The sequence below is a fragment of the Lepidothrix coronata genome, unplaced genomic scaffold, assembly GCF_001604755.1.
Source record: "Lepidothrix coronata isolate B3197 unplaced genomic scaffold, Lepidothrix_coronata-1.0 Scaffold158, whole genome shotgun sequence".
NCBI classification, from domain to species: Eukaryota; Metazoa; Chordata; class Aves; order Passeriformes; family Pipridae; genus Lepidothrix; species Lepidothrix coronata.
Genome location: NW_016690338.1, coordinates 723634 through 751175, shown reverse-complemented (window position 1 = coordinate 751175; position 27542 = coordinate 723634). Strand labels below are relative to the sequence as shown.

Sequence of the window (27542 nt, the reverse complement as noted above, 5' to 3'; positions counted from 1 at the left end):
GTTACAGCAAATTTGAAATGTGAAAACCTATGACCATCTTAAGCTGAATGGAATTCTGAATTTGACCCTAGATAGCAGAAACACGCCTGGAGATGTAGTTTCTGGTTAGTTTGTATATTAACACCAAAAAAGAGGATTTTAATTTACATTTTTTTGAAAATTCTGGCCACTGGCTGTTGCACTCAGTTGTTTAATGTAACCTTCTAATATAAAGCATGCTAGTGAAAGTATAATTTCATACTTAAGAGTTAACAAGCTTACCAAGTGGATAATAGAGCCAACCTTTTACCTGAGTAAAGAAGCAGTAGACTTGGAACAGCAACATGGAGTTCTGTACTTGTAGGCCATGAAAGGTCAAAATTGAATGTAAAGATAATGTTTCTGGTAGAGTGATACTGCTGACACTCGTATGATCAGAGTTTTGGTGCTTGAAAAACACTCCTGATGGCTTGCAAGCCAGAAATAAGTAAAACATACTGGTAGGAGGTTTGTTGGGATTTTTATTTGTTTTCTTTTTGTTTGGTTGATTTTCTCCCAAAACATACATTTATTGGTTCTTACTGACCTTGTGTGCCTTCTCTCTCCATTCTGGATAAATGTGCTGTTTCTCCTTCCTTGATCTGCCTGCCTCAGAGATAGGTTTTTGCTGTTACAGTCACTAGTTTCAGCCTTGACTAATGAAGGGCGGGCCATGAATGCTTGCTACTTGCTCAGCATCAACATGATTTCACTGTGTGATTCCCACGTGGCTTTTGAAGGTGGTTCCAGTGTAAAATGGTTCTTTTGGGGAGAGAGTATTTCCACATTCTGACTATCCGAAGATTAGAAATACAAAGGTTTCCATCTTCCCCTTCTGAATGTTATGTCAGCAGCAAGTAAGTGGTGGAGACCAGAAAAATGAGCGTGTGCAAAGTACGTAAAGGGGCGGGGGGTAAGGGCTGAATAATAATGTGGGAAAGACTGGTGAAAATAAGCATGCTGGATCTGCAAAAGATCGGATTTATTTCTACAAGCAACATACATAAAACACTTATTTTACAGGCATGAGCAATGATTCTGTCAAAATGAAGCTATAGTTTCCATAGTAGTTTGTTTTATATTCAGTTTGATGCTAGAAAAATATGCGTTTTTCTAGATCCTCTATTGGACATAAGGATGGTTCTGCTGAGACTGTAGTTGGAGCTTAATTGCATAATTAAAACAACTTGCTGCAGTGGAGGATGATATTATTCACCCTTTCACTGAAAAGTGTTGAGCCTCTTAAACTCCTATGTGTTGCTTAGTACCAGACTGAATTCGATTTGCTTTTAGTTTAGTAGAAGAGTCCTTAGTGGGTCAGTATGATGGTTTCTGTAATGCGTATTTCTCCCAGGAAGAGGAAGAAAATGCATAAGTTAAGGTTACTAAATGACTAATATCAGTGCCAACTAATTGTATCATGCTTTGGTTGAAGTGGTACGCAAAGCTCTCACTGCTGAGCAAGAGCATCCTGTGACTCTGCCTTTACATGGTAAAATTCCCAAATAAAGAGTGCTTCCTCAGTTTTGTTAAAAATCAAGATAAGAAGGCTGAGCATTAATAAGACTTATATTCATCCTGGTTTCACTGAAAGCCAGCGATGTTTCTCTACATGAGTGGTTTATGTCATGGTCTGTGTACTGGATTTCTATGACAATTTCTTCCCTTGAGAAGTTACTGAGCATTATTTGGAGCAAAAATCATTCTCCCTGGGCTGTTTTCTGCTTTCCATCCCATGCTTTCTGGGACTGATTTTGCTGTTGATTTCATTTGTTAGCTTATAACTGTTAGTAGTCTCCAGAGTCCAGTCTAATTCTTTCATCCAAACATATCTCTTTTTAGCTCTTTTTATAATGAGAAAAGCAGAGTAGTCTCATGAAACTAGTCAAAAGTATTGGTAATTTAAACTTCACAGCTAACTGAGGCCATGTTTGGCCCCTCACTCTCTCTGATCAATACCTTCCCTTGAAAGAAGCAAATGAAAACTAGCAATGACCTAAAACACAATAAAATTCTTTTGGCAATACTTGCTAGGAAAACAAATATTGCATAAGTTAAGTATGTAGATTTAATGAAGTGTTGGTGCTTTGAAGTGGCTTATTTTGTGGTATTAGGGGATTGTTTATTGTTTTGAAGATGTCCAGTAGGAGAGAGTTTGCAAACCAAAAAGGATTCGAACAGTCAAGATAAATAAGAAAATCATGTTTTCATTTTTCTGCTAAAGAAAGCATGAATGTTTTTTATAGAAATAGTGTGTGGGATTACATGTGTGTTGAATGTAGTCATGAGTGATGTTGTAGAAGTGATTCTCAAACCTGTTTGGAAGCAAAAAGGAAAAAAAAAAAGTCTTTCTCTTTAGTTACACTAAGTATTAAATGCTTTCAGTACAAGAAAAGGGGGGAAAAGCTTCACCCAACTTCAGGAATCAGAGTAAAGGACACTAGTAGATAAGAAGAGGGAAGATACAGACTTTTGAAAGGTATATTCAAAACAAACTGAACTATTCGTGTTTTAAAAAAAAAAGAACACCTAGCACGAATGTTCCACACCACTACATAAATACTGTATAAAAATGGTTAGCTGACTTAAGAAACTGCTTATATGCAGTTGTCTTTAATTTGAACATCATTCTTGGACCTCTGAGTATCTTCCAAAAAGTTAAATACCATATGCATTCTAACTAATGAATTAAGATATGGCTAGGATGTATTAGTTTGGAGAGGGATCAGATGTTTTTGTTCATTCACTCATCAGAAATTTGGTTTATGTGCAGGAATAACTTTTGTTAACTGACAGGAACTAATTACGTGTACAGCTTTTACTATTTATAAAGCCGCCAGCCCAATCCTTGTGGTAGAAACATTAAAATGTCTTCCGTTCATCAGTTTTTCAGGTATAAAATTTGCAATAAACAATTTTATGTGATGTTTTGAGAGGATACTTCAGAATTGGGGCAAATTCCTCCATATGGTCTGACTACAGACATTGTCATTATCTCACAATGATTTCTACTCAATTTTCTTGTGTTAGTTAAAAATTGTACTACTGATTCTTTCTTCTTGACTGTGGAAGGAGAAGCGAGCTCTCATCTAAAATAAAATTTCACTGTGTTATTCACCAGTAGTGTGCAAACTCTGTTAGTCTTACATTGCAGAAAAATGTCAGCTGAAGGCATAAACAGATTAGAGAGACCCTCATGAGGGGTCCCACCACTCAGATCAGATTACTGTCAAATTGATGAATGTAGAGAATTGAACTTGTCCTTCAAAATAAACTTATAATCTTGAATCATACTATTTTGCTAGTTTGAGCTTAGTTTCTGCTTTGAGAAAAGTTAAGAGATGTAGTCAATGTCCTTCAATGGCAACAGTGTGTTTTAATCCAACAGTAAGTTCCTTATAAGCAGTCCCCTTACAGCTTCTTAGTTTCTTGAATAGTTGTCTTTTTGTTGTAACACTCAGTACGTCCACTCAGAGTTTCTGTGTGTCTCTCTTCTGTACCACAGGTGTTGGATTGGATTGAAAACCATGGAGAAGCTTTTCTTAGCAAGCATACCGGAGTGGGAAAGTCGCTGCATCGGGCCAGAGCTTTGCAGAAACGCCATGAAGACTTTGAAGAGGTTGCGCAGGTAAAAGCAATCACATGAAGGACTGTACACTTGCCTTGGAAATAAACAAAAAATTCCTGCTTTTGCACTGAAGGGCTGGGCACAAGGAACTCCACTACAAAACATTCAGTTGCAGAAACAGACTATTTTGTTTCTGTTGCAAGTTTTTGTTTCATTTCTCTTTTGTGCTCCAGCTTTGATAAGAAAAAGACAAACTTCCACAGTCCCACAGAGTGGGAGTCTTGGGGCACAACAGGGCTGCTTTGCTATTATTTATCATTACTATTATTTTCAAAAGTATGCTTTCAAATATTGATTCACAGAAGAATGAAAGCTCTTCCTTAAAAGTAACTTAGTAGTTCTATAGGATTCTAGGATTTAAACTTTTGTGCAACCTAATAAGAGAGGCTGGAGATCAATTAAAAGTCCTGCTTTCTGACTTTAAGCTTGGAGTGCTCTCAAATCCTCTCACCACAATCTCATGTGGAAGGGGAGATTCCTAAGGAAACCAGGTGAGCCAGCAAACTGGCTGATCTGGCTTGAAGTTTATTCTTTAAATACAGTCCAGTTTGTATATGCGCTCCTGTTCTGAACCACTGATACCAATGCTTTTTCCGTAGAAGGACTCCATGGGAAGTTAAGTGGAACCGATAGAACTTCAAAACACTTTTCTGTGAAAAAAAAAGAGCCAAAAGACATAGAGATTCAAAGGGATACAGGGACATTAACAAGAAGTTGTTGTGGGTGTCATCCTCTAAAAGGGCATGTGAGCGGAATAAAACCCTGCAAAGGAAGCCGAAGGCCAGAATCCTCCCCATTAGTAACATTCACTATCTGTCCAGTCGTAATGATTGGTAAGAGTAAGAATCTCTAAGATTAATCAAGAAAAGTGTCCTTAATGTAGGGTTGACATAGTGGCCCTTCAGTCAGAACAGAAGACAATGCTATTAGAAAATTCTGAAGTGACATGCAGGAGCTCAGCAGTCACATATACTATGATGGATGCATCACAAGTGTGTTTACAGTTTACCTGTTTAGTGGAAGATGAGGCTCTTGATAAAATTTTGTTTTAAATATGGTCCTCCAGTGACCGAGGACTTTGAAATAGCATCAGAAAGCTTCCTCAATACTGATTTCCTATAACATTTTCAAAAATAATAGGTGTTGTTATTTTTGATTATATATATGCTAGATTTTCCAAATGCATGTCTAATACTTCATTTTTAGTAAGAGCCATAATATTTTCCATGTGGAAATACTTACTTTTCTGGGTCAGACAAGCAAGAATCTATTTCCATAAGATACTTCAGAAAACCTGAATGATCTCATACTTAATACTGTGTTATTTGAGCAAAGAAGAAAAAATGTTTGAGTAACCAAAGGGGATGAAGTGTGTAGAATTGTTAGTGGGATGTTAAAAAAAGTGTCTTGTTAATTTGCATTATACTTTTAAAGTAGAAAATTGTAAAGCAAATTCTTAGCAAAAACTTCATAAAACTGAAAGTTACTAGAGTTTAAAATTATCTCTTTAGGGGATTGGATGGAAAGTCTATTTTTGGAGATAGAAAACTTAGATTGGTCAAAGAACTTAAATATACTACAGGGGACTATCTTCCATTGACAGAAGGATGGACAAAATGATCTAATAAGTACTTTTTTCATCTCTAACTCTTGAATGTGTAGCAAGTTACTGCCAAGAAAGGCACACCCTCTGAGTTATTCCTCTTATGTGCTCTAAAACTGGATATAAGCAGGCCCCAAAAGGCATTCCTGTTGTTGCTGTTACAAGGAAGATTATGTTCAAGTGTAAAACAGCAATCTGCAGTCCTTTGTTAAAGTGTCAATAACTTTCAGCTGACTGACTCTCTACCTACATTTCTGGTTGGTCCATGTCTTTATTGCATTTTGGATTTTGGTTTTTGTTGTTGTTGTGATTTTGTTTTGTTTCATTTTTTAATAGGACCCTAGGCATAATCAGAGAATTTCAGTCAGTTCTAGTTAGAAGTTGAGAGAAAGTAGTGTCAAATGAAGTGTTGGTGGCATGGCAATGTTCTAGGAAATGCAGGGAGCCAGCAGTAATGTTGAAATGTTCCTGATCAAAGGTTAACTCCTGATTTTGAGGGGAGCAAAAATTATTATTTCTTTTTTCCTCCTTTCTGGTTCCTCCCTCATTCTTTTTTTTAATGTGAATGAGGTGCCATTTCCTCAACAGCATTCAAAGAGATATTGTTCAGCTGTATGTTGAATAGAAAAGAAGTTGCATAGTCAATAGGCTGTGGTCTCACAAATTATTCACTTTAAAATTCATGTGAAATGACAGTTTGTTTTTTCTCTTCAACACTTTTTGTTAGCACTTCAGAAAATATATAGATAAAACTCAGCTAATGATTCTCCCTAAATTTTTTTGGTAGATTCCTACACATACATACTTGGACTTGGACCCACCCTTGTAAAATTGTGTTGCTCTCTTCATGTAAAGCCTGTCCAGTTCAGTTACCCATTTTTTTCTTTTTTTCCCCTCTCCCCATGATTATCTTTGTGTCCATGAGACCATTTAGTCAGTGTCAAGACTCCAAATTTGTACATAATTGATTCACTTTTGGGCATGTATTTTCAACTTAGAAACACTGGATACAAGTCAATATTGTGGTTCTACTTCCCCATGCGTTTCCACGTGAAATTCTAAGTCAGCTTTTTGTGTTTCAACTATAATCTATGTCTGCTTTTAACAGTAATCTATGCTCAAAAACCACAAAAGATATATGACAAGAATTAATTAATGGGATCTTTTTCCACAGGTAAGTTCTTTTCTCCATGTGCAGACTGCATCTGAGTAAAGAACTCAAGTCTTCTTGGTGCAAGAGATGCACAAGAAAGATTCTTCCAAGTTTGTATTTGAATACCCCTTTTAAACACCACCACCAGTTACTCTCTCCTTTAAGGTTATTAAAGAAAAGTTATGTCTTTGAACTGGTTCCGAATTTTACTCATGAAGGTTGCAGTACATCAAATTAAAGGTCCATGTCTTACAGTATCTTGTGCCTATCACCAGATGCATAAAGAAAAGGGACCTGTACGCTTTAAAAATTACCTTCCCAGTTATCTGGGCCTGTTTGATGTTGGAACTGAAGGATACATCAGAACCAGTGTTTAATAGTCACTGATGGACTTTTCTTTCCTTAATTAGGCTAGCTACTTTTTGAACCCATTTATGGTCTTGGAATGTGTGCCAGATCCCGTGGCAATGAGTTACGCAGTTTAATTGCTCCTTAGTTGAAAAGTACTTTGCTTTTTCATTTTAAGTGTGTTGTCTGATGTTTAAATGCGATAGCATCCATTGTAGTTAATGACTAATCTATCTTAATTTTCTCTACCTTTAATGATTTGTATACCTCTGTTGATCTCCCTCCATCCATTTGTGTCTCTTTTCTCTTTCTGTAGTGCAATAAACTCCAGTTTGTGTCAAGTTCAGTCCATACCTCCACTCACTCCTGTTGCTGTATTTATGGTCAGTTGTACTTATTTCTGCACTAAAATTTAGCCTTTGGGTTTTCTATGATGTGCCACTTCATATGCTTTCAAACATATGGTGTTTGTTTTTTGTGAAGAATATGTAGAAAAGGTTTCTCAACAGGAAGACTGGAAAAATGATGGAATATGTTGTTGCAGAAGGTGGTAAACTCCATACAGAGAATTTTTCAGCCTTTTGGAGAAGAATGCCTATTAAAGACTCAGATCTTGGGGCACAGAGGGATGGACTACAGGTCATCTTGAAGCAGCCCAGGGCTGCTTCCTTTCCCCTGGGATTTGGGGAGGATATGCTAGTGGAGATATTCTGAGGAAAGTTTTTCATGGTGAAGTTTTTGCCAGTTTAGGAAACTGGCATAAGCAGCATCATGGGAGAACTCCTGCTCTTTCTACCTAACTTTCTGCTTTCTAACTGGTGGCTGTCTCCTCAGACCAGCATTTTCAAAATCTTCACATTGCTCCTTTGTTTCCTCCGAGCATTGTTTAGAAGTAAGCAGAAAACTGTGCAAGGCAGTAGTTAGTACCAAACGCCTATTTGCTGTGATGTCTATTCCAACAGGCAGTTAATATTTATGTTATATTTCAGCTCTACTTGGAAGTGAAATTTGTGTGTTAAGGCATGTGTCTGCTGCTAGATTTGAGAATCACAACCCCTTTTGAAGAAGCATCCAGGTTGTGATCTTTTCTGAATACAGACAGTTCACCATCCCGTTTACAGAAAGAGAAGTCAGATATGCCTGGGCCTGTGTAATGCGGAAGATACTTCTGGAATTTGTAAACAATGCTTCACATGTGAGATAAAGTTTTCATTAAAATGGGAAACTTCTGTTTCAGCCATCTGCAACTGGGTGTGGTGCTCTGGATTGATGAAGTAGTTTTTGTTTGAGGAGTGCCTTTAAGGCTCTTCGACCTTGCCCCTTGAACACATGTGAGCTGCAACCATGGAAGTCAAAATACCAAAGCACAGATCAGAGTGTGTTCTGGGCCAGCATGGCCTGAAACAGTGATCTGGAGTGTTGAGTAGTGTGCTCCCCACTGAATAAGGTATACTTACATTTGTCTCTGCAGCCTTGCTGAGGGAAACCAGGGAGGAGTTCTCTACCCCTCCATGCAATTAAAAAGCTGAAAGTTAAGGAAGGGCTAAGAGGTACATAGTCAAATTCAAGAAACAGCATGGATTTAATTCCTTACATAAATAGATCATAATAAATGAAGGGGGAACTCCCCCGCAAATATATGAAAGCTACACTGAGTCATGTAATCTGTCCTGGGCTTGTCTGGTAATTTGCTTGATATCCTGGGGCAGAGGTCTTATTTCCTGCCCTTCAGTACAGTTTTAGGGCCGGACTTGGATTTAACTTTTGTGGATATTATAATGTTAATTAGAGGTGTGATACTATATTTATGGCAAAGAAAGCCTACATTTGCATAGGCTTAATTTATCTTGGCCAGCAGTGTTTTTACCTGGTGTAATTGACGTTGGGAAAACATGGAAGGACAGAATTGAAAAGAAAAAATTGTAGTTTATATTGTCAAGAATGCTTTCTTTTTTTAGTCTGTGGTGCAAACCTATCAGAAGACCTGATGTGGTGACATAAGCAAAGCTTCTTTAGTCTAGACTTGGCTTCAGTCTATTTTCTCCAGAGGTTAACATCCTTCTAAGCTTTCTTGATGAGTATTTTGAGAACCATTCTAAAATATGAAAACCCAAGGTTAGGCTCAAAAAGAGCAACCAAATGATAACGAATGCCTGGACTCAGTCCTGTTTTGAATTAATGAGAAAGTTATAGAGGCAGACTGCAAATTCTAAGTTTTAAGAGTTGTTAGACATCTGTCTCTTCTCTGGACCATAGCACTCTCAGCACACAAGATACCAGACTTCTGTTCTTTTTCTGCTTAGACCCAAGTCTCTTGCAGGACTGTTGATCTGCATTTGTTAATCCTGTGATGTATTGGGACAGTATTCCATTCAGGCACTCAGCCATAGCTGACTTCTGAATCTTCCTGTGCTGCTGCTGTTTCACAAATGATCGCTTGACACATGAATTTTGGACGCCTCACTTCTGTAAGGATGGAGTGAAATGTTCGCCTTCTGTGCCTGGTCACCTTCCTGCTGGATGTGCGGACTGGATGTAAAGCATCTCTACCAGCAGTTAGAACTTCTTCAACTCTAGTAATACATATTTGAAAAGACTTCTGTCCCTGACTGTAGTGATTTCTCCAGTATTGAAGCAGGGCAGTTTGCAAGTAGTTAGATGTTTAGGCCGATCTTTATTCTAGATGTGAGTATAAAATACTAATTCCAAGTTCTGGATCAGGAAGACATTTAAATAGACATAAATAAGGAGCTAAGAAATGAATTTATTCACAGTTAAATGAAAAAGTATATAGAAATCAAACAAAATCTTTAGTAAGATTATATTCTACTTTCTTTAAGAAAAGAAGAAAGAAAAATACATTTCAAGGACCTTTTTGTCATTTTGTTTTCATTAGCGGAGCAGCTTTAAAATATAATTACTTTTTTTTTCATTTAAACCTGTGAAACTAACTTATTTCTCTACAGAACACATATACCAATGCAGATAAGCTCCTAGAAGCAGCAGAACAGCTCGCTCAGACTGGGGAGTGTGACCCGGAGGAAATTTATCAAGCTGCCCATCAGCTCGAAGACCGGATACAGGATTTTGTTAGGCGTGTGGAGCAACGCAAGATCCTGCTGGACATGTCGGTGTCCTTTCACACTCATGTTAAAGAGGTAAAACTTCAAGCCTTAAAACTGGTATTATCTAATGTTGCTTTCATTGTTGGAACCTTGGCATAGGACATAATGAAAACCCCTACTGTATGATGAATTTCACTTTTACAAACTTACTGAGTTTGTAATTCACTGTGGATGGTGGGCTGGGGTAGGGTGGTTGTTCTGTTTAAGGATTTAATTATTTATTTAATTAATTTTTTATTTTTATTTTTTGTTTTCAGAAGCAGTTTCTGCCTGCTTTGTTGTGCAAGTACACATGCTTGTTCCGTCACGGGAAAGGGGGGAGGGTCAGATCAGGGAACTGGTACAGCTAAAACACAGCATTGCGGGGAGAGATACTGTGCACTTGTGTTTTTTTTATACCCAGCCATCTCTCCAGTTGTCTGAGTTACCATGGTTAGACTGACACGGTTCAGGAGACTGAAATGTATGGCAGAAGCACAAGGCTACTTAAGGCAACCCTGCTGCCCAGAAAGATTTTGGTTCTTTCTCTCTTTTGCTCATTGCATTTTTATCTTTTATATTGACAGTTCTTTGCAAACTAAAGAGCTTATCTGATAATGACAATGGTTTGCCTCATATTTGCAATTTTTAGTCTTCTTCAAAGCTTGAACTGATATACCAGGAAAAAGAAAATTCAGCCAAACAATTTTCAGCAAGTTCATTTTTTTGCTCCAGTTCAGAACACAGATCATATGAATTTATAAGCTCATGGGAGAGGGTGGAACAGGCTGCAACAAAAATAAGGTCTTCAGTAAGGCATTTTAGTTACCATAGTGGCAAATTTTGACAACTTTAGGTCACTTGGTTTCTCTTTGGAGCTCATGTTAAATCTCAGTGTTCAAACTTGGTGAAAACACAAAAAGCTTCTGGATCACAGCAGGTCCTGGTATGTGTTCCTTCCCTTCACCGTACATTGAGAAATGGTCTGTTCAGTGGTATAGTATTCTAAGTAGCTTCTTCAGCAAAACCTTGTGGAGCATAGGAATGGGAGTTTTTTGTGTGTGAAACATCTGCTTTGCACTTGAAACAAAAGCACAAGGCAGTTGGTCTTTGAAGGAGGTCAGGATTAAATTACTTTTTAGCTCTAGACATGAGTACATAGCTCCCCCATCAGTTTTCTGTTAGATGGTTCCTTGCCAATACTCTCCCAGGGCTCTGCTTGTTCAAACAAAATATAAATGCTGTTTCATAAACTATCCTTAGGGGGCAGCTTTTTCATTTCACTTTCTCTAGCACATGGCACTGGTCCATTACCTGTTATGAAGCACAGGACCAGTCAGATGCTGAAACATGTTCATTTTTTCTATATATTTCTTCATTACCTGTTCTTCTTAGAGCAACAGCTGGAATGGTTTTTAAATGGAATACAGTTGGTTGTAGTGATGAAAGATGGAGACTGTAAAAGGATTTGCTTTCAAAAATCCAAAAAACTGAAAAGCAGACTAATCTGTGAGTCACCGTTGAGTAATTCCGGGAGGCTGATCCAGATGTGCTGGCATGTTGCCACTGCTCCCCTAGATAATAATGTTTTATTGAAAAGGAAAAAAAAAATCTGTATTTTGATTTATTACTTTGGGAAAATGGATATTATTTTGAGTCTGTAAGCACACACAGCTGTTACTATGGTAGCCTTTTTGCAGCTTGGACTTTGGGGAAAAGGTGCTGTAGTGGCTGATGTGCACATGTTGATTTTTTTGTTTTTGTCATGTGGACGACCTTTATAATTAATAAGGAAAATTTTTAAAAGTACTTATTTATGTAAGGAAGGCTGTGTTTTTATTTATTTGCATTCTACTTAAAAAATACAGATGAGAGAGTGAGATGCATGGTTCATATTTAGTAGACTAGTCCTTTGGTTCAGGTGCAAAGAAATAGCAAGCTCAAAGCTGTCTTGTGCTTTCTGTGTTCTGATCTGTTTTCAAGAGCATGTTGTTTGTTATCAAACATGCGTGTGGAGCACTGAGAAGGCATCACAAAGCAGATGGAAGATAAAAATGCCCTAAACCTGAAAGTCATCCACGCTTTATTGGCAGGAGAATTGTGTTTCTCCAGCAGGATGTGGGAAATCACTGAATGAATTAGTGCATACCTGTAAGCAACGTAACCTTTCTGCTGTATTGTGAAGAAGTTAACGTGCACACTTAGCTAGCGAAGAGAGGAGTTCAAGTAGTAGGATAATACATTAGCTGTTGAACCAGAAAGAGGTGCTTCAGTTGTTAAGTAAAAAAAAAAAAAAAAGAATACAAAAAAGTCCAACACCAAAAAACCCAACCCACCAACCAATCAACCCTCAAAACACAAAAAACCCTCAAAGAAATCAAAACACCACCAATGCATTTTGCCCTTCAGGTATTCAGGGTGAATTTTGTCTCTTGTATCTTTTTTGTGTTTTCCTTGTAAAAAAATAGACATGAGGAGTTAAAACCCTGTTTATATGTGACAGTTTGGAGGGAGCCACAGAGCTGAGAAAAGCTGTTTGTCTGAGTTATTGGCTGTTTTGAGAGTTTGAAACCTGGCTCTGATATCCATTGAATCCCTTGATTTTTTTGAAGTAGGATGTTTTAGTGTGTTTTATTTTTTTCCCCAGAATACTTCATGTTGAATGAATGCTTCTCATCTGGATGAGAGCATTCCAATACAACTTCTTCCCCGTAGATTTACATAACCTTTATACCTGACACAGAATTTGCCTACAACTTTTCCCAGCTTCCCTGGGAAGCATCAGCCCTTCAGTGTCTGCACAGTACTCTTTTTCTGCTCGTGCTTAGTAAATCAGCACAGTTTCTGCTTTCAGAAGCAATGTGTTTGCCACGAAACGCTCATCCTGGAAGTAACAGACTTTTGCTATACCTGTGCACAAAGCGGCTGTGTGGTATGTGTGCAGCATGGAAAATACGCACATGGAAAATACTGTCTGTCTTGAACATTTCCAGAAGTTTTTTAGTGAGGTAGTTACAAGCTGGTAGAGGTCTGTGTGGTTTACAAACATGAAAAAACAACATAAAAGTTCTCAGACTCCTCATAGATTAACCTCAGTAGACAACGTTTCTCGGTGGGGAAAAAAAAGATGTATTCAGGGAAAACAGAAATACAGTGTTGTGTAATGGTATCACTCATTTTGGTTAGTGGTGATCTGAGAAAATCAGTTGCTTGCTATATATAGATTGTGATGCTTTTACGTTATTACTAGTTTTAAAGTTGTAAGGTTGTGAAGCTTGATTTTTAGTAAGACATTTCGATCTATAAGCCAAACTTCTCAGTAAGTGATGTACTGAAGTTAAGCTGTGCACTGGCAAGCTTTAAAAGTGTTTGGGATCATAAATATCCCTATCAGGATCTTTGCATTGAAAGTACTGTGTCCTGACAGATTCCCAGCCTGAGGATGAATAAAATACAACTTAACACCTGAAACTGACCATTGCAAGCCAGTGAAACCCTTATGACTTCTGTGCCTTTTGACATTTAATAATATGGCAAGTACACGGGGAGAAAAAAGTTGCACAGATAAAAGATAACATTTCTTAAATAATCAATTATCAGAAATGGTTGTGTGCAAAACACAGCAGCAGGAGTCTCAATAGTGTTTGCTGTGAAATGTGTCACAAAGTAGAGATGAACAGCGTTTTGATCTGAGTTCAAACTCTTCCGCACACAAAAGTACTGATGTGCACACACACACTCTCTCCAAAATGTCTCTCTCAGCAGCTATGAGTGGGAAGACTGAAATCCTGTCCAAGCCAGGTGTTTGTTGTAGTGCCAAAGTAGAGCAACAGATATTTTCCTACCTGGAGTCAAGTGTGGGAATACAGACCAGGCTGACTGTAAGTGGAAGAGAATGATCTCTTAAAAGCCTGTTATTTTTTTTTGCATATAACCTTTTGTGTGTATTCTGGCAAGTTGATGATAAAATAGCTCAGAGCACTTTTTATGTATACACAGTATGCTTAATGGTGTTAGTAGATGTGTCTCTTCTTTTTTTTGTCTTGCTTAAGCTAGATTTTGCTCTAGAATAGACCATGGTTGAAATAAAGGGAAGGGAAGTGGAATTGGCTGTTTTCAAATAAAAAACCTTCATTACCAAAATAATGAACAGTAACCTGTGCAAGATTTTGAAAAAAGGTGGCAGCATTTTGAGGGTGCCAGTGCATGGGGAAGGCAGAGGAGGCCTTGCTCTGGCCACAGTGCTGCCCATACATTCAGATCTAGCTATGAGGCATGTCTATTTGGTTCAAAAAAGCTTGTTGATAATGTTGATAATGGTCTTGCTTTGTCTCACTGCCAGAAATATGCTCTCCTTAGCATTGTCCAGTATGGAAGGGTGTCCATCACACAGTGGTGCATTCCTTTCATCCTGGGGTGAATCCTGAGATGACAGACCTGCTCTTGTGGTTGTCTGTCACTCCTGGGTATTTGATCCTTCTGTGCCAGTGGTCTACAGGTTAAATTTGCATGTCATAATAAGGCTGCCCTCTCCTCTGTGTGCCCTTTACAGGCAACAGAGCATCTTCTGGATTGCCCCCATCTAAGTGTAAAGGCTCTGTCTCTCAGGCTTGTGCTTCTCTAATATTTTAATTGTGTCATTATAGCACAGCAATGCTCAATGTGACAGGTCTGGCAAAAGATACGAAGTGCAGTCTCTGACCAGTCTTTTGCTGATCATCTTGAGTCTGAGAGCTGAGGAGGACACTTTTTAAATTTGAAATGAGAAACACATTCAGTGGCTGCACACTCAAGTGTGTTGTGGCTTACTGCTTCAGTAGGACTGGAACCCAGTTCCCCAGCGCAGCTTTTTTTCTCTCTTGAGCTTTTCAATACCAATAGCTACTTTGCATGGAAAAAGGGATGAAATTTAGGTCCAAGTGCTGTTGAAATAGCACTAAGTGCTTGGTAAAAGTGAGGCAGAAGTAGGCCTTTATACTGTATTAAGCTAAGGTATAGACATTTTTGTCTTGTTAGGGTAAGAAATGGGAGAAATGTTAACAGGATAGTAGTAGTTGGTGTAATTTTAGGAAGATGTGAGCAACTTGGTTTCACTTAAAGGATGAATTTATGCTGAATAGGAAATTAATTCCTTTATAACTGTAGAATAGATAGGGATATTTGAAGCTTTTAAAGATAATTCTGTCTAGTTAAAAAAAATACAGGCATTTAACATCCTGAATATCACTGAAAGACCCTGGAAGACAAACTCCAGGGGGTTTAACATCTTACGGGTTTTGTTTTTAAAAAGATGCATTTTCTGTCTGCTGCATGTCCTGAAAGCCAAAGCTTAGAGGCAGAGATACACACATTAGCCCCTTTCTGCATCTAGATATACTTGTTGGGAAATACTATCGACATTTGACCCTGTACAAATAATAGCTCCTTCAGTAACTGTGCCTGTGGTAACACACATGCTGCAACACTGTGCTGGGGGACAGAGGCAGAAAGAGGAATTTGCAGTTTTTACATGCAGAAACTGCGTGCCTTTCTTTGCCCGGCCTGCTGAAAAGGCAGACTTCATATCCAAAAGCCATTATTATAAAAAGGAAAAAATTAATAGTGAAAGATGGATATTTTACTCTTATAAAATATCTCTGTGCTCCTGGGGAAAGTATTAACTCAAAAATAATTGTTCTCTGATTACATTCAGCAAAATACAGAAGGGTCTTATTTAACTGCAGTCTTTCAGGAGATGGCTGAGATGGGACTTAAATGGATAGAGGCCCGTGATGGAAACACTGCAACTTCCAGGATGTTACAGACAATTAAAATAATACCATCTCAGTGACTAATGGCATGCTCCCAAGAACTTAGGAAAGAGGTAGTACAGGATGCAGGCTCATTCAAGCAGATGTTTCTTAGTCTGTGCTATATTTAGATCAAGAAAAAAAAAATCTGCTGGTTGAAACATTTGCCTGTCAGGGATTCAGAATTTTATTTCCCTCTCCAAATAAGATAAGATGTAAAGAGCAGATGAAAAGATCAGAAGCCTCCTGTGACTGGATTGAGTTATGTATACAGCTGTCTTGCCACTGGATAAAGTTCTTACTGAGGTTGCAGGACTGGATGGATCTTCATGCTGCGTCTCTTAGAAAGAATAGAAAAAGACATGACTGGAAGTTGCTCAGAGTTCACACCAAGAGAAAGTTAATAGTTTCTTAATGATGAAAAGTTTGTGGTTTTTTTCCCAGTGGGTTTTTGTTGCCAGGTTCTCTTTTATGGATAATGGGTTACCTCAAAAAGTCACTGCACTGTAAAATCTGCAGTTCTGCACTGCCGAACATGTATGGGTAAGCTGTAGTCTCCATTCACACTCTGCTGTAAACTGTTTGCTTTCTTGTGGCTTTGCTGTGCAACGTTTTACAGTCTTCATCCTTAATTTTGTATCTGAAAACAAGGTAATTTACGTAATTTCCAGTATATCCAGGGCTCGTTCTGGTTTGAAAGCTGTAGAGAAGCCAGCTGGCTATTGCCACCCATTAAGAATTAAGCTCCTCTCAGTTTGTATGAATTTGTATCCAGCTTTAATAATCTGACATTTTTTTTTTCATCTATGGTGGCTTTATTATAACTTTTGTGTATAAACACCAAGATTATTTTGAGGGGAAGCTGTTTGTCAGAAACTTGCTTGGGGGAAAAGTGTAAAAAGCTTATTTGGTAATCTATCAGAGTAACTTTTGCTATGGAAGTGTCACAGAGCTGTTTAGTCACTTCATAAATGGCTTAAATTGTTCCACTTTCAACAGCGTATGAATCAAAGCTAGGCAAGTAATGCATACTAATTACTCTCCTTCTCTTGCTGCACATTCGTGAAATGTTTTTTCTTCCCAAACAGTGGACAATTCAGCTAATGAGCTAGGGAAATGAAATACATTTTTGAGGCCTTTGGTACCCCGGGGGCAAGATACTATGTTTATAGTCATGGCGTGCTGGCCAGGCGCTAAGTCAGTCAGCATAACACTTTGTTGTACTGGCACCTATGTCCTTCTGCTAAAGGCAGGTGGTGTTGCCCTGAACTGGCTATGCAGAGGGAGAAGTCTACTTGTTCTGTGTTAGGTTGGTCTCTTGCATCCAGAGTGAGCTTTAAGGGAATTATTCACACACACAGTACATCACCAGTCCGGCATTTTTAAGTTTTGTTGCTCCTTCTAGGTCTTTTCCACTCAGTTATAGAAATGACTGAAGTGTATGTGAAGAATAAAAAATGGAGAGATGAGGTGTATTCCTTGTGTGGGTCAAACACAACACAGCTGCAGAAAACATATTGCAAAAAATTGAAATGATTCTCGGACCTGTCTTGAGCTGCAATACGGGTGCTTTTAAGGGATCCAAGGGGCAAACTTGATATAGTCCTAGAGACTCAAAATGGTTTTAGTGCCAGTTGCTCTGGCATTAAATGTGTTATAAACATCTGTGAAAGTTGGGCCTCTTATAGGCAACGTAGTAAGCATGAAGTGTAGAGTTCTTCCAGCCAGCATCAAGCACATTGCAGAAAACAACGAAGTGTTACTCTCTAATGTATGTATTTCCACAGTTGCAGGGTGTACTAGTTGTATGTAGATAGATACCAGCTCACTTGGAAGGTCTCTGACTTAATGCCCTGTTAGTATGATTCAGACATAAACTTCATAAGCTAAAAGAGGAATAGATACATGTCCTCTAGGCATTGAAACATGAGTAAAGTTTTCAGGTTGTATTGTCAGACTTCTTGCTCTTAAGTTTCATTTGTCTCCAAGTTAAAGTTGCATTCCAAAGTATGCATTTGGAAAAAAAAAATCGGATGCTGCATTTGGTTATGCTGGAATGAATGTTGAACAGTGCTTCTGACCCACTTGTTAAGTTCTATTGATTTGTGCTCCTTTTAATAAGAAAGACCGCTGTGCCTTAAGCTTGTGGTGTTGACGGTTGTGGAGTTGCATTCAGATTTGTGACAAGCATTGTCTTTGAAGCATAGAGTAGTCAGAATAACAGTGTATGAATAGGCAGTTCTGATTTGGGGAGGATGGGTAGTAGATTTGTAGAAGAGAGTCTGGTTAAATGTCATTAGTTCTTCCCAATTGTGAAAATTTAACCTATAGCTTGTTTTACTCAAAACCCACCTCAGGAGGCGTATAAGACTGAGATACAAAACTAGCATTTGATTTTAAAACAAAGCTTCAAAGGAACTGATTAATCAAGATTTAGAATTCTTCACTGAATTTTCTGTTTTAATGGAGCTCCATTGGTGGTTAGGAAACCTTTATGATCAGAACATTATACAAACAGCAGCATGAAATGGGTAGAAAATGTTAAGCAAAAAAATAAAGAAAACATTTGGTTTTCTGTCTTTTGAAATTAAGCCAGTTTTGATTGCTTAGTGTCTGTATTTTGGCAATGTTAACATTTTAATTAAGTTCAATGTATCTGTAAAATTTTTAAAGGCAGGGACTGAATGTCATCAAAAGAACTAATACTTACAATCATATCAGAGTTATTCTATCAGGATAAAAAAATAAAAGTTCTTGGAATTGCAGTATTTGGGATGGGATGGTAAAATAGACAGGAGGGACTGGGTTTGAATGTTTCCTGTGAGAGCAGCTGTTCCACTGTGCTGTTAGTGCTGCTCATGGGAGTGTTGCAGGAGATAGCTGTGCTCCCTCTCTTCATGCAGCGTTTTTATCAGTTCTACAATAGATGTCAGATGGTAACTTTCACACAGAGCTTAGGATGCAACAGCTTCCCTCATAAAATTGTGGGAAAGATCACTGTGGGGTTCAAGTGACCCACAGTGATACCTGGGTAGTATACACCTAGGGATTTTTGTGTAAGCTGCAGCGCATGGGCAGTTTGGAGCAGTTTTGCACATGTGAAGCAGGGAGGAAAAGTGCTGAATTAACTGGTAGAATTGCTTATGATGATTTTTGTTGTAATAGCGTGAAATTGAAATCAAGGGGGCAAACACAACATGAGAGAACAATAACTTCACACATCTGGTTTGTCTCTGTATTTTGTTTTCTAAAATGCCCTTTCTTTTTCCTTTTTTTGAAGGCCACTGAAAAGTGTTATGTTGTCTGTGTGGATGTGTCAGCCTGGCAGTGCAAATTTGATGGTGGCTACAATACATCTCCCTTCCTTCCTTCCTTCCTTCCTTCCTCTCTTCTCTCAGGGAGTGTTACCATAGCATTTTTCTCCCAGGGACTCTCGCGCAGAGCTGCAGATGGGATTCTCGCTATGAACTCTGTGCTGCTCAATCGGATACGCTTCGTTCTGTAGAAGGAAAATGGGAAAGAAAGGGTGACTTAGCAACACGGATAAAGCTTTCCTGGTATTTCCAAGAAACGAAAACTATTTGAAACAAAGGCTTGTTTTCATTAATATGAAGATGGGATTTTTCTATGAAGAAAAACAAATCCTCTTTTTCCCTGCCACCTCAGTCTGTTTTCTCTTGTCCAGTGAGACTGATTTGGAATAGTGACTGCCTGATCCTTGGGCTTACATTTCTTGCTTTTTCCCTCTCCTTTAGCTGTGGACGTGGCTTGAAGAGCTACAGAAGGAACTGCTTGATGATGTCTATGCTGAGTCTGTGGAGGCTGTTCAAGACCTGATTAAACGTTTTGGTCAACAACAACAGACCACTCTGCAGGTTACAGTCAATGTCATAAAAGAAGGTGAAGATCTTATACAGCAACTAAGGTAAAACAGATTCTTATTTCAATTTCTTCTCGTGTTCATCCGATGTTCTGTGAGGCTTTTTCTGTTTTGAGGGTAGAAGTAATGTGTACAAGATATGACCTATACTAAAGCTTGTAAATATTAGGACTACAATGATTTTTCATGCAGTACTGACTCTAACCTCTATTTACAGGAAGCTCAACTTATAAACACTATCTCCACAAGAAGGAGATTTTGTTTACATAAACTACCTTTTTGATAGGAGCAATAGTATGTCTTTGTAGTCTGACATGCAGGGCTCCAACACATGCAGTGTTTGGAGTTTTGAGCAGCAGCCTTTTTATAAAGAGACACTTGAATTTGTTTTGTAGACTGATAAGTAACTTCACTGTAGTAAAGCCCATCAGTTTGCAGTCCATTTCATTCAACAGCAATCTGAATAAATAAATTTGGGCCACGGCTGCTTGGGTACATGTCTCCTTTCTGCAGAAGATTAGCATATCTGAATTTGCAGGTTTTATACTCAGGTAAAAGATTAAGTAATTTTTTTTAATCGACTAATTTGGATTTTCTTTTACTGCTAGGAAGATTCAGTAAATAGTTATCATGCCACTTGTTTTCACAATGGAAGGGTTTGTCTCTGGTTTGAAATTTTACCTTTCCTGTAAACAGAATGTCTTTACATGATGGATAGACCAAAAAATGAAATTAATCAAATTTCCTAATGCTCTTTCAAATACTAAAGCATAATTCAAATTTTTATTTACAAAGATGTACAGATTTAGCTTTCGTGTAGTATGGCTTGCACTAACCTTATCTGAAACAGGCTTATATTTTGTGGTCATGTATAGCGTCCAAATTGTATGGGGTTTTATTCAATAATACTCTTTTTTTCTTCCTCCTCCCCGTTCTCTGCTTTAAATAGGGATTCTGCCATTTCTAGTAACAAGACCCCCCATAACAGCTCGATCAACCACATAGAGACAGTTCTGCAGCAGCTGGATGAGGCCCAATCTCAGATGGAGGAGCTTTTTCAAGAACGCAAGATCAAACTTGAGCTGTTTCTGCAGCTCCGCATATTTGAAAGAGATGCAATAGATGTGAGTGTCTGCTTTTGGGCTTGAACTGCACGGGCTTCTCTAGTGTACAAACGTTTATGCTGAGATTGTTGCGTGGTTGCAGTAGCATGTGGCTCAAATGACTGATAGACTTAGTTCTTGCCTGACCTGTCTTGTATGTGAAAGTGTCAGAAGAGTGCAGAGCTGAGCTTTTTGATAATAACTCAAGCTCTGGTTGGCTCTCAGTGCATCTTTAAGCAAGCATCTAGTAAAATCATGATGTGTCAGTTGCTTTGTCTGGTAGGTTCGGTTCGAATATCAAACTGCCTTGATATATCTAGTATGCCTACAGTTATTATGACTAAGACTTGCAAGATGGTTTTGTACAAACTCTCTAAACTGGTGCTTTGTAGTAGCACCCCTCTTCTCTTTCTTTTGCAAACCAGCAGTCTTTTTTCATTTTGTAGCTACAAGTAGTGTTTGGAATTATATCTTAATCTTTGGGGTTGTTGTATGGGCTGTCTGGTTTTTTTTTAAATAAGATTTTTTTTCACCCCTGGAAATAATTCAAAAGCAGTTCTAGTGCCACACCCCTATAAAACTGTTCAAGCTTTGAAGGTGAGTTACGGCTTATCAGTTGTAGAGTTTCTGTTTGTGTGCAGAGACACGTACAAAGAGACATGAAACTCCACAGGGGGCTTAGGTTAATAGAATTGCATTATAAAGCTTCAGCTAAGTTCATATGACTTTTGTAAAACCACTAGTGCTGTACACAGTGACTGATACCAAGTTGGTGCCTCAGAAGGTTCAGGGTTATCTACTGGTAAATTATTATGATTGAGTGTATAACGACTTATCTCAAGGATTTGGAAATCAGGAGTTACAATGATAATTCTACCTCTTTGCTTGTGTATTGTAAAAGCTGCAACTGTTTATGAAGGTCTTGATTGGTTGGTATAAAGGCGAAGAGGCAGTTGGCAGAAGTGATAGCTTCTCAGGTTTTAGTGTTTTTATGTCTTAAAATCAGGATTAGATGTCTTTGCTGAAGTCTGTTTTAGCTAATCACATTGTTAAGTGCAATGCAGGAATAGACAGACTCAGTTCCTTGATCAGTGCCCATAGAGGAAGTGAGAGTGTGTGCTCTGCAGTAATAACTCTGGTGTAAAGGAAAAATAAGATTTTTCTTGCAATTTTACAATTCACAGTGGCCTGCAGAGAGTTTGCTACTTTGATTATGTCTCAAATATGCTTACAGTCTTTGCAGGAGTAATCTGCAGTGCTCCATGTCTGTGAGATGTTCTCATAACACTTTTACTGAGGAAATGACAGATGTGGGGCAATGCATACCAAGAAAATGAATGGAAGAATTAATTGTGATAAATGTTTGAGTGAAGTTCAAACTAACTCTGTAGGTTACATAAGCCAGGATTCTACAAGAGCAAAAGGCTGGTTGTGGGAGCCCAGCTTAACAGATGTGTTCTAGTCCTGCAGTGCAGGACAACATCTGTATAGGTAGTAGTACTTCTTGTACTGTTATTTAGTGGTGCCCATAAGATTTTTCACTGGAAAGCTGCAAACTCGAACTTCATAGAATAGAATATACTGAGTTGGAAGGGACCCACTAGGATCATTGAGTCCAATTCCTGGCCCTGCACAGGGCACCCCAAGAATCATACCATGTACATGAAAGTGTAATGCTTATTGAACTCAGACAGGCTTGGTGCTGTGACCACTTCCCTGGAGAGCCTGTGCCAGTGCCCAACCACTTTCTGGGTGAAAAACATTTTCCTAATATCCAACCTACACTTCCCTTGACTCAGGTTCATGCCATTTCCTCAAGCCCTGTCACTGGTTACAAGAGTGAAGAGATCGGTACTTGCCCTCGTGAGGATGTCGAAGACCACAGTGAGGTCTCTCCTTAGTCTCCTCTTCTCCAGACTGAACAAACCAAGTGACCTCAGCCATTCCTCATACAGCTTCCCCTCTGAACTCTTCACCATCCTTGTGGCCCTCCTTTGGACACTCTTTAATAGCTTAGTGTCTTTTTCAGATTGTGTTGCCCAAAACTGCACACACTTGGCAGGTCTTGCTTTTTCTAAAGCTGATACTTGGCATGCATTACATTTTGATATGTACAACGTAAAGCAAAGTACCAATTACAGTTGTTGAAAGAGTTGGTGTAATTTGTCTATACAACTTGGAAATAAAAATTGTGCTTATTTTAGATTGTTGAAGAGTCCTCCAGGGAAGAAAATTACCCTGGCTGCAGAGTGTCTTCAGCAAAATGTTTATTGTTTTGCTGTCTCTGTCCATGTCCTCTCTGCTTCCTCAGCAAAGCACACTTCTCTTTTCCCTCTCCCTGAAGGCAGACATCTGTTCAGGAACTTCCAGGAAGAAAATGTGGGGACTAGTTTCAGGTCAGTTGTTTGAAAGGAGTAGCTCAGCTGAAGTAACTTGATAATGAGGAGGAGCCAGATGCCAGCTAGGAATTTGCGGACTTTGTTTTGACCTTCTCTTTCCTCGAGGATTTTGTGTGACTGGTCCAGTCAATTAAGACTTGCCTGTAAAGGCAGTTCATTCAGGAGAGTATCCTCTGAGGACAGCTTTTCTGGAAGGCAAGTAGTGTTTTTAGCTTCTGTTAGTGCTTGCAAAATAACATAGGCTAAAATGGGAGAAAGGGCACTTCTAGCACTGCAGGATCATACCGTGCAGCTGTGCTTCTGAGGGCAGTGGTAAGATTTGCTGCCAGGGTTAGTTCCCTTCTTCTCCTTCCTCTCCCTTTATTATTTGCTGATAAAATACTCTGTTTCTTTTATCTTACAGCTTTTGAGATACTCCTGCTCTTCTGAAATTGATGTAACTGCAGTACTATCTGCTTTGCCCCTGCTCTTAGCATACAAACTTGACCTTCTCTATCCTTAGCAGGATTTTAAGTGCCGTTGGTTGTGAGATATTTGAAGGACTCCTTCGTAAATGCCTGTATTAACTAAAGACAAGAATGAGCAAAATAGTGTAGGTGAAGAGTCCCTTGCTGGTGTGAGGAAGATGTGTATGAACTTAGCCAGTGAGAAGGTAACACTGGTGGCAACGTATGCAGTCCAAAATGTGTTTGTTTCATCCATGTCTGTGCACTTTTGCGTGTCTGTAACTTAAATGCCTCGAGGCCTATGCCAGAGCTCTACACAGAGCATACCACACACTTTTCAACTCACAACTTTATCTCAACTCTATTTTTGGACCACACTTACAAGATGCCTGTTAAGTTACACAGCTGAAAAGACGAGGATGCAAAGTGCTGGATCACAGAGACCTAACTCTTCTCCCTTTCCCATTTTTCCTTTTTCTTTCTCCTCAGCACATAATATTTTCCAGGTCTTGGTTAGTGCTCAGTTGATACCAGGAATGCTAGTTAGACTCTTTTGAGAAGAGACCCGTGGTTCTTTATTTCTTTTCCACTTGGTGTAAAAGAGTCGGCATCCCTTCTGATTTATACCCTGCCTTATTTTCTATCAGTGTTACCTTTAGTTTGACAAAACATGGGAATGTCAGGCAGCTCAGAATCTGCACTAGGAACTTCTTGAACAAACGCTATGGTAAGTAGTTAGGCCGTGTTTATACTGGGATGTCCATGTCCTGAGAACAGTATGAATTTGTGATTCAGTTACTTTAGATGTCTATTAGTCATTAATCTTTTTTCTGTTTGTTTACTACTAATTTTCTTGACAAAACTTTACAAACAAAATAGGAGCCTGCTTACCCTAAAAGTGTTGTCTGTAAAGCAGAACTTGAGGGGAATCACTGACGAGTGTGGGCAGAGGGGGCTCGGTGCATGGTTTTTTGGTATTAATTCTACCTCAGAGCATTTCAGATTTGCACAGTGGGTGCAACGGGTGAAACAGATCACCTTGCACTACCTAATTACTGCTGAAAAAAAATGTAAGGATTACTGCCATTGTTAGGGAACCTGGCTGGGATGGTCGCTGATAATTTATCTTTTGAATGAGTCTGGGAATATGCTAGCATTATTTATTTGAGTTGTGGGCTTCCTGGTATTTCGAAGGGGAAAAGGAATGTATTGTTTTTGTTCAGAGTGTTTCAAGCTGCTTTAAACAATGTATGTGCCTTGATCTTAACCATGGGGTTGTATGAAATAGCATGGGAAGGAGCTACAATTCCTAATGGTTGGTGGTTGTTCTTTGGAGGCACTATCACTGAAACTTCCCGACTGAGGTGACATGCAGTATTGACCTCTTAAATTAGTTGTCGTTCCTTTCAGGTAGAATGAATGTTAGGATAGACCAAGAGGATATGGGGACTACAATCATTTTCATTATTATTAAAATACTGACAACCACAGCAGTGTCATATTGTGAGCTTACTGTGTGTTTTACTTATTTCCACTCAATTTGCTAGTAAGAGAGGTAAGGTTTTGGTGTCTGTTCTGAAGGGAGGTGGACTGGCTTTGCTTTTAAAACAGTGTCATAAATGTGCCATGTTAAATCCTAATCCACTCTGTAATGGTGTTTAGCAAGACAGTGAAAGGTGGTGTTTTGATGGTGGAGTTTCACAACCTTCTTTAATGCTCAGATTTCTCAGTTTCACAAAGTCTAACTACAATTATTTCTTCGGGATAACCTTTGAATGTTGTTTACTGACCTGGATGAAAATAAGATGCTAAATCTGATTTCTGAGAACTTCCCTAAGTGCAGTGGATGAAGAAACAAACATTAGATAACCTCCACTGCTTTTAATAATGGATGAACATAGAGTTTCGAAGACAAGTTGGAAAAGCAGGTCTGAGGTGCCCAAGAACAGAAAAGCAGGGTAGCAGAAAGTAAGCAGGCTGGATTGTCAGGAAAACTTGAAGTTTTTTAAAAATTTCAGATCAATTAAAAGGAGAGGAAGAGCAGAGAGAGGTGATGAGACATGTTCGGCATGGACCGAGCAAAAAGGATATGAAGGGAACTTTTTAAGGATTTTGTGGGAGATGAAGCCTGTGTGTGTGTGTTTAGGGATTACGAGTGGTATTCCCTCTAAATAGATTGTGTGTGTGATGTTTAAAGCCCGTGCAAGAAAGATGAAAGAAGCTTCAAGCAGTGGCTAAAAGCTGTGTCTTCTATATATCTGTATATGTCTACCTATATATCTTCCTGAATACTTTGTCCATCAGCTTTTCTGTTTTCAGTGTTACCCCTGAAACATGAGTTTCTGCCTTTTTTCACTGTGGTAGAGCTAGCTGATCAGGATTAAGGATTGTAAATAGCTACCCTAATAATTTGGTATCTCCCATTCATGACATGGTGTGAAAACCTGAATACTTAGTGAATCAAGTGAAACTTTTGCAGAACACATTTAAAAAATTAAATAACTCACTGGTGCCACAATTTTAAAATTAATTGCTTGATGCGTCCATTTTTCTACGGTGCCATGTGAGCAGAATGGAAAAAAGCCTTCAAGAAAGATTGTAACTGACTACAGAAACTTTATACAGATGATTTAACTTTGCTTTCTCCTCAATTCTGTTTTTTTTCTAGAAGGCTTGTTTTCCTGGAACTTCTCTTGTAGTTTAACTGTCTCAGTAACTTCAGAGGTATTATGGCCACTTGGAAAGGGTACTGGCATCTTTCTTTTGGTGACAGCAAATGACTTTGGTTAAATATTTATCACAGAATCACAGAATATGCCAAGTTGGAAGGGACCCATAAGGACCATCAAGTGCAACTCCTAGCCCTGCACAGGACCATCCCCAAAAGTCACACCATGTGCCTGAGACTGTCATCCGGACACCGGCTGAACTCTATCAGGCTTGGTGCTGTGACCACTTCTTTGGGGAGAGCCTGTTCCACATCCAACCACCCTCTGTGTGAAAAACCTTTTCTTGATATCCAGGCTAATCCTTCCCTGACACAGCTTCAGGCCGTTCCTTGGGTTCTGTCACTGGTCACCACAGAGAAGAAATCAGTGTCTGCCCCTCCTCTTCCCTTCACAAGGAAGTTGTAGACTGCAATGAGGTCTCCTCTAAGTCTCCTCCAGGGTGAACAGACCAAGTGACCTGAGCCGCTTCTCATATGTCTTCCCCTCAAGGCCCTTCATCATCGTTGCCCTCCTTTGGACACTCTCTAAGAGCTTAATATCTTCCTTAAGCTTAATATCTATCTTAACATCTCTATGGTCAAAACTGCACACAACATTCAAGGTGAGGCTGCACCACTGCAGAGCAGAGAAGGACAATCCCCTCCCTTGACCAGCTGGCAATGCTTTGCCTGATGCCCCCCAGGATACGGTTGGTCCTCCTGACTGCCAAGGCACACTGCTGACATGCACTCAGCAACTTTGTTGCTAATGCCCCTTTAGTCAGAACCTCTTTTTATTGTGTCTTGCTGCATAAATAGGTATTTTCTTGTCATTTAACACCATTCACATCAGTTTGTCCTACTCCTGAAATTGTAGAACGCTGGAACTAAGCCGTACTTCCTTCTTGATATTTATAATTTTGCTTTCCCAATGAACTCCAATAGTTTGTGCCAAAACTCTGCTGAAAAGTCTGAAAAAAAATTTGATTACAGACTTGAAGAATGTGAGTTAGACAGACTTTTTTGAAGTAACTGATGCATCAGATCTGTGCCATAAGAACTCAACCCGCGTTGATCAATGAGGATTGCAAGCATTATCTGTTAACCTTAAAAATAGTTTTGTATCCCAATTAAAAGGAATATTTTATATTTCAGCCAGACTTTGCCATATAATTTGGAAAATGCACTTGGGTGGATAGACCAGGAGGACTTATTGTTGTGATGCATATGTTAAAAAACCCCAAAACTTTTTTAGCTACCTTTCTTTGGACATCTTATGATTAAGAATAAAATCCAGAATTGAATTGTAAACTGAAGTGTAGCCGAAAGATGTCAGCAATCAAATTTAGCTCTGACATTGCAGT

The 27542-nt window shown here is 38.9% G+C and overlaps 1 protein-coding gene across 2 annotated transcripts in view; it reads left to right on the top strand.

Moving 5' to 3' along the window:
• The window catches only part of TRIO (trio Rho guanine nucleotide exchange factor), a 248016-nt gene that overhangs the window by 103993 nt on the left and 116481 nt on the right, over nucleotides 1-27542 (top strand). For both annotated transcript variants that reach the window (XR_001877064.1, XM_017829066.1), the window contains exons 10-13: nucleotides 3524-3646; nucleotides 9717-9908; nucleotides 19399-19568; nucleotides 20473-20647. Coding sequence is in view for 1 of the 2 variants with exons in the window: in XM_017829066.1 (XP_017684555.1) it covers nucleotides 3524-3646; nucleotides 9717-9908; nucleotides 19399-19568; nucleotides 20473-20647 (660 nt within the window). In the remaining variant the exon portion in view is untranslated. The remainder of the gene's footprint in view (nucleotides 1-3523; nucleotides 3647-9716; nucleotides 9909-19398; nucleotides 19569-20472; nucleotides 20648-27542) is intronic.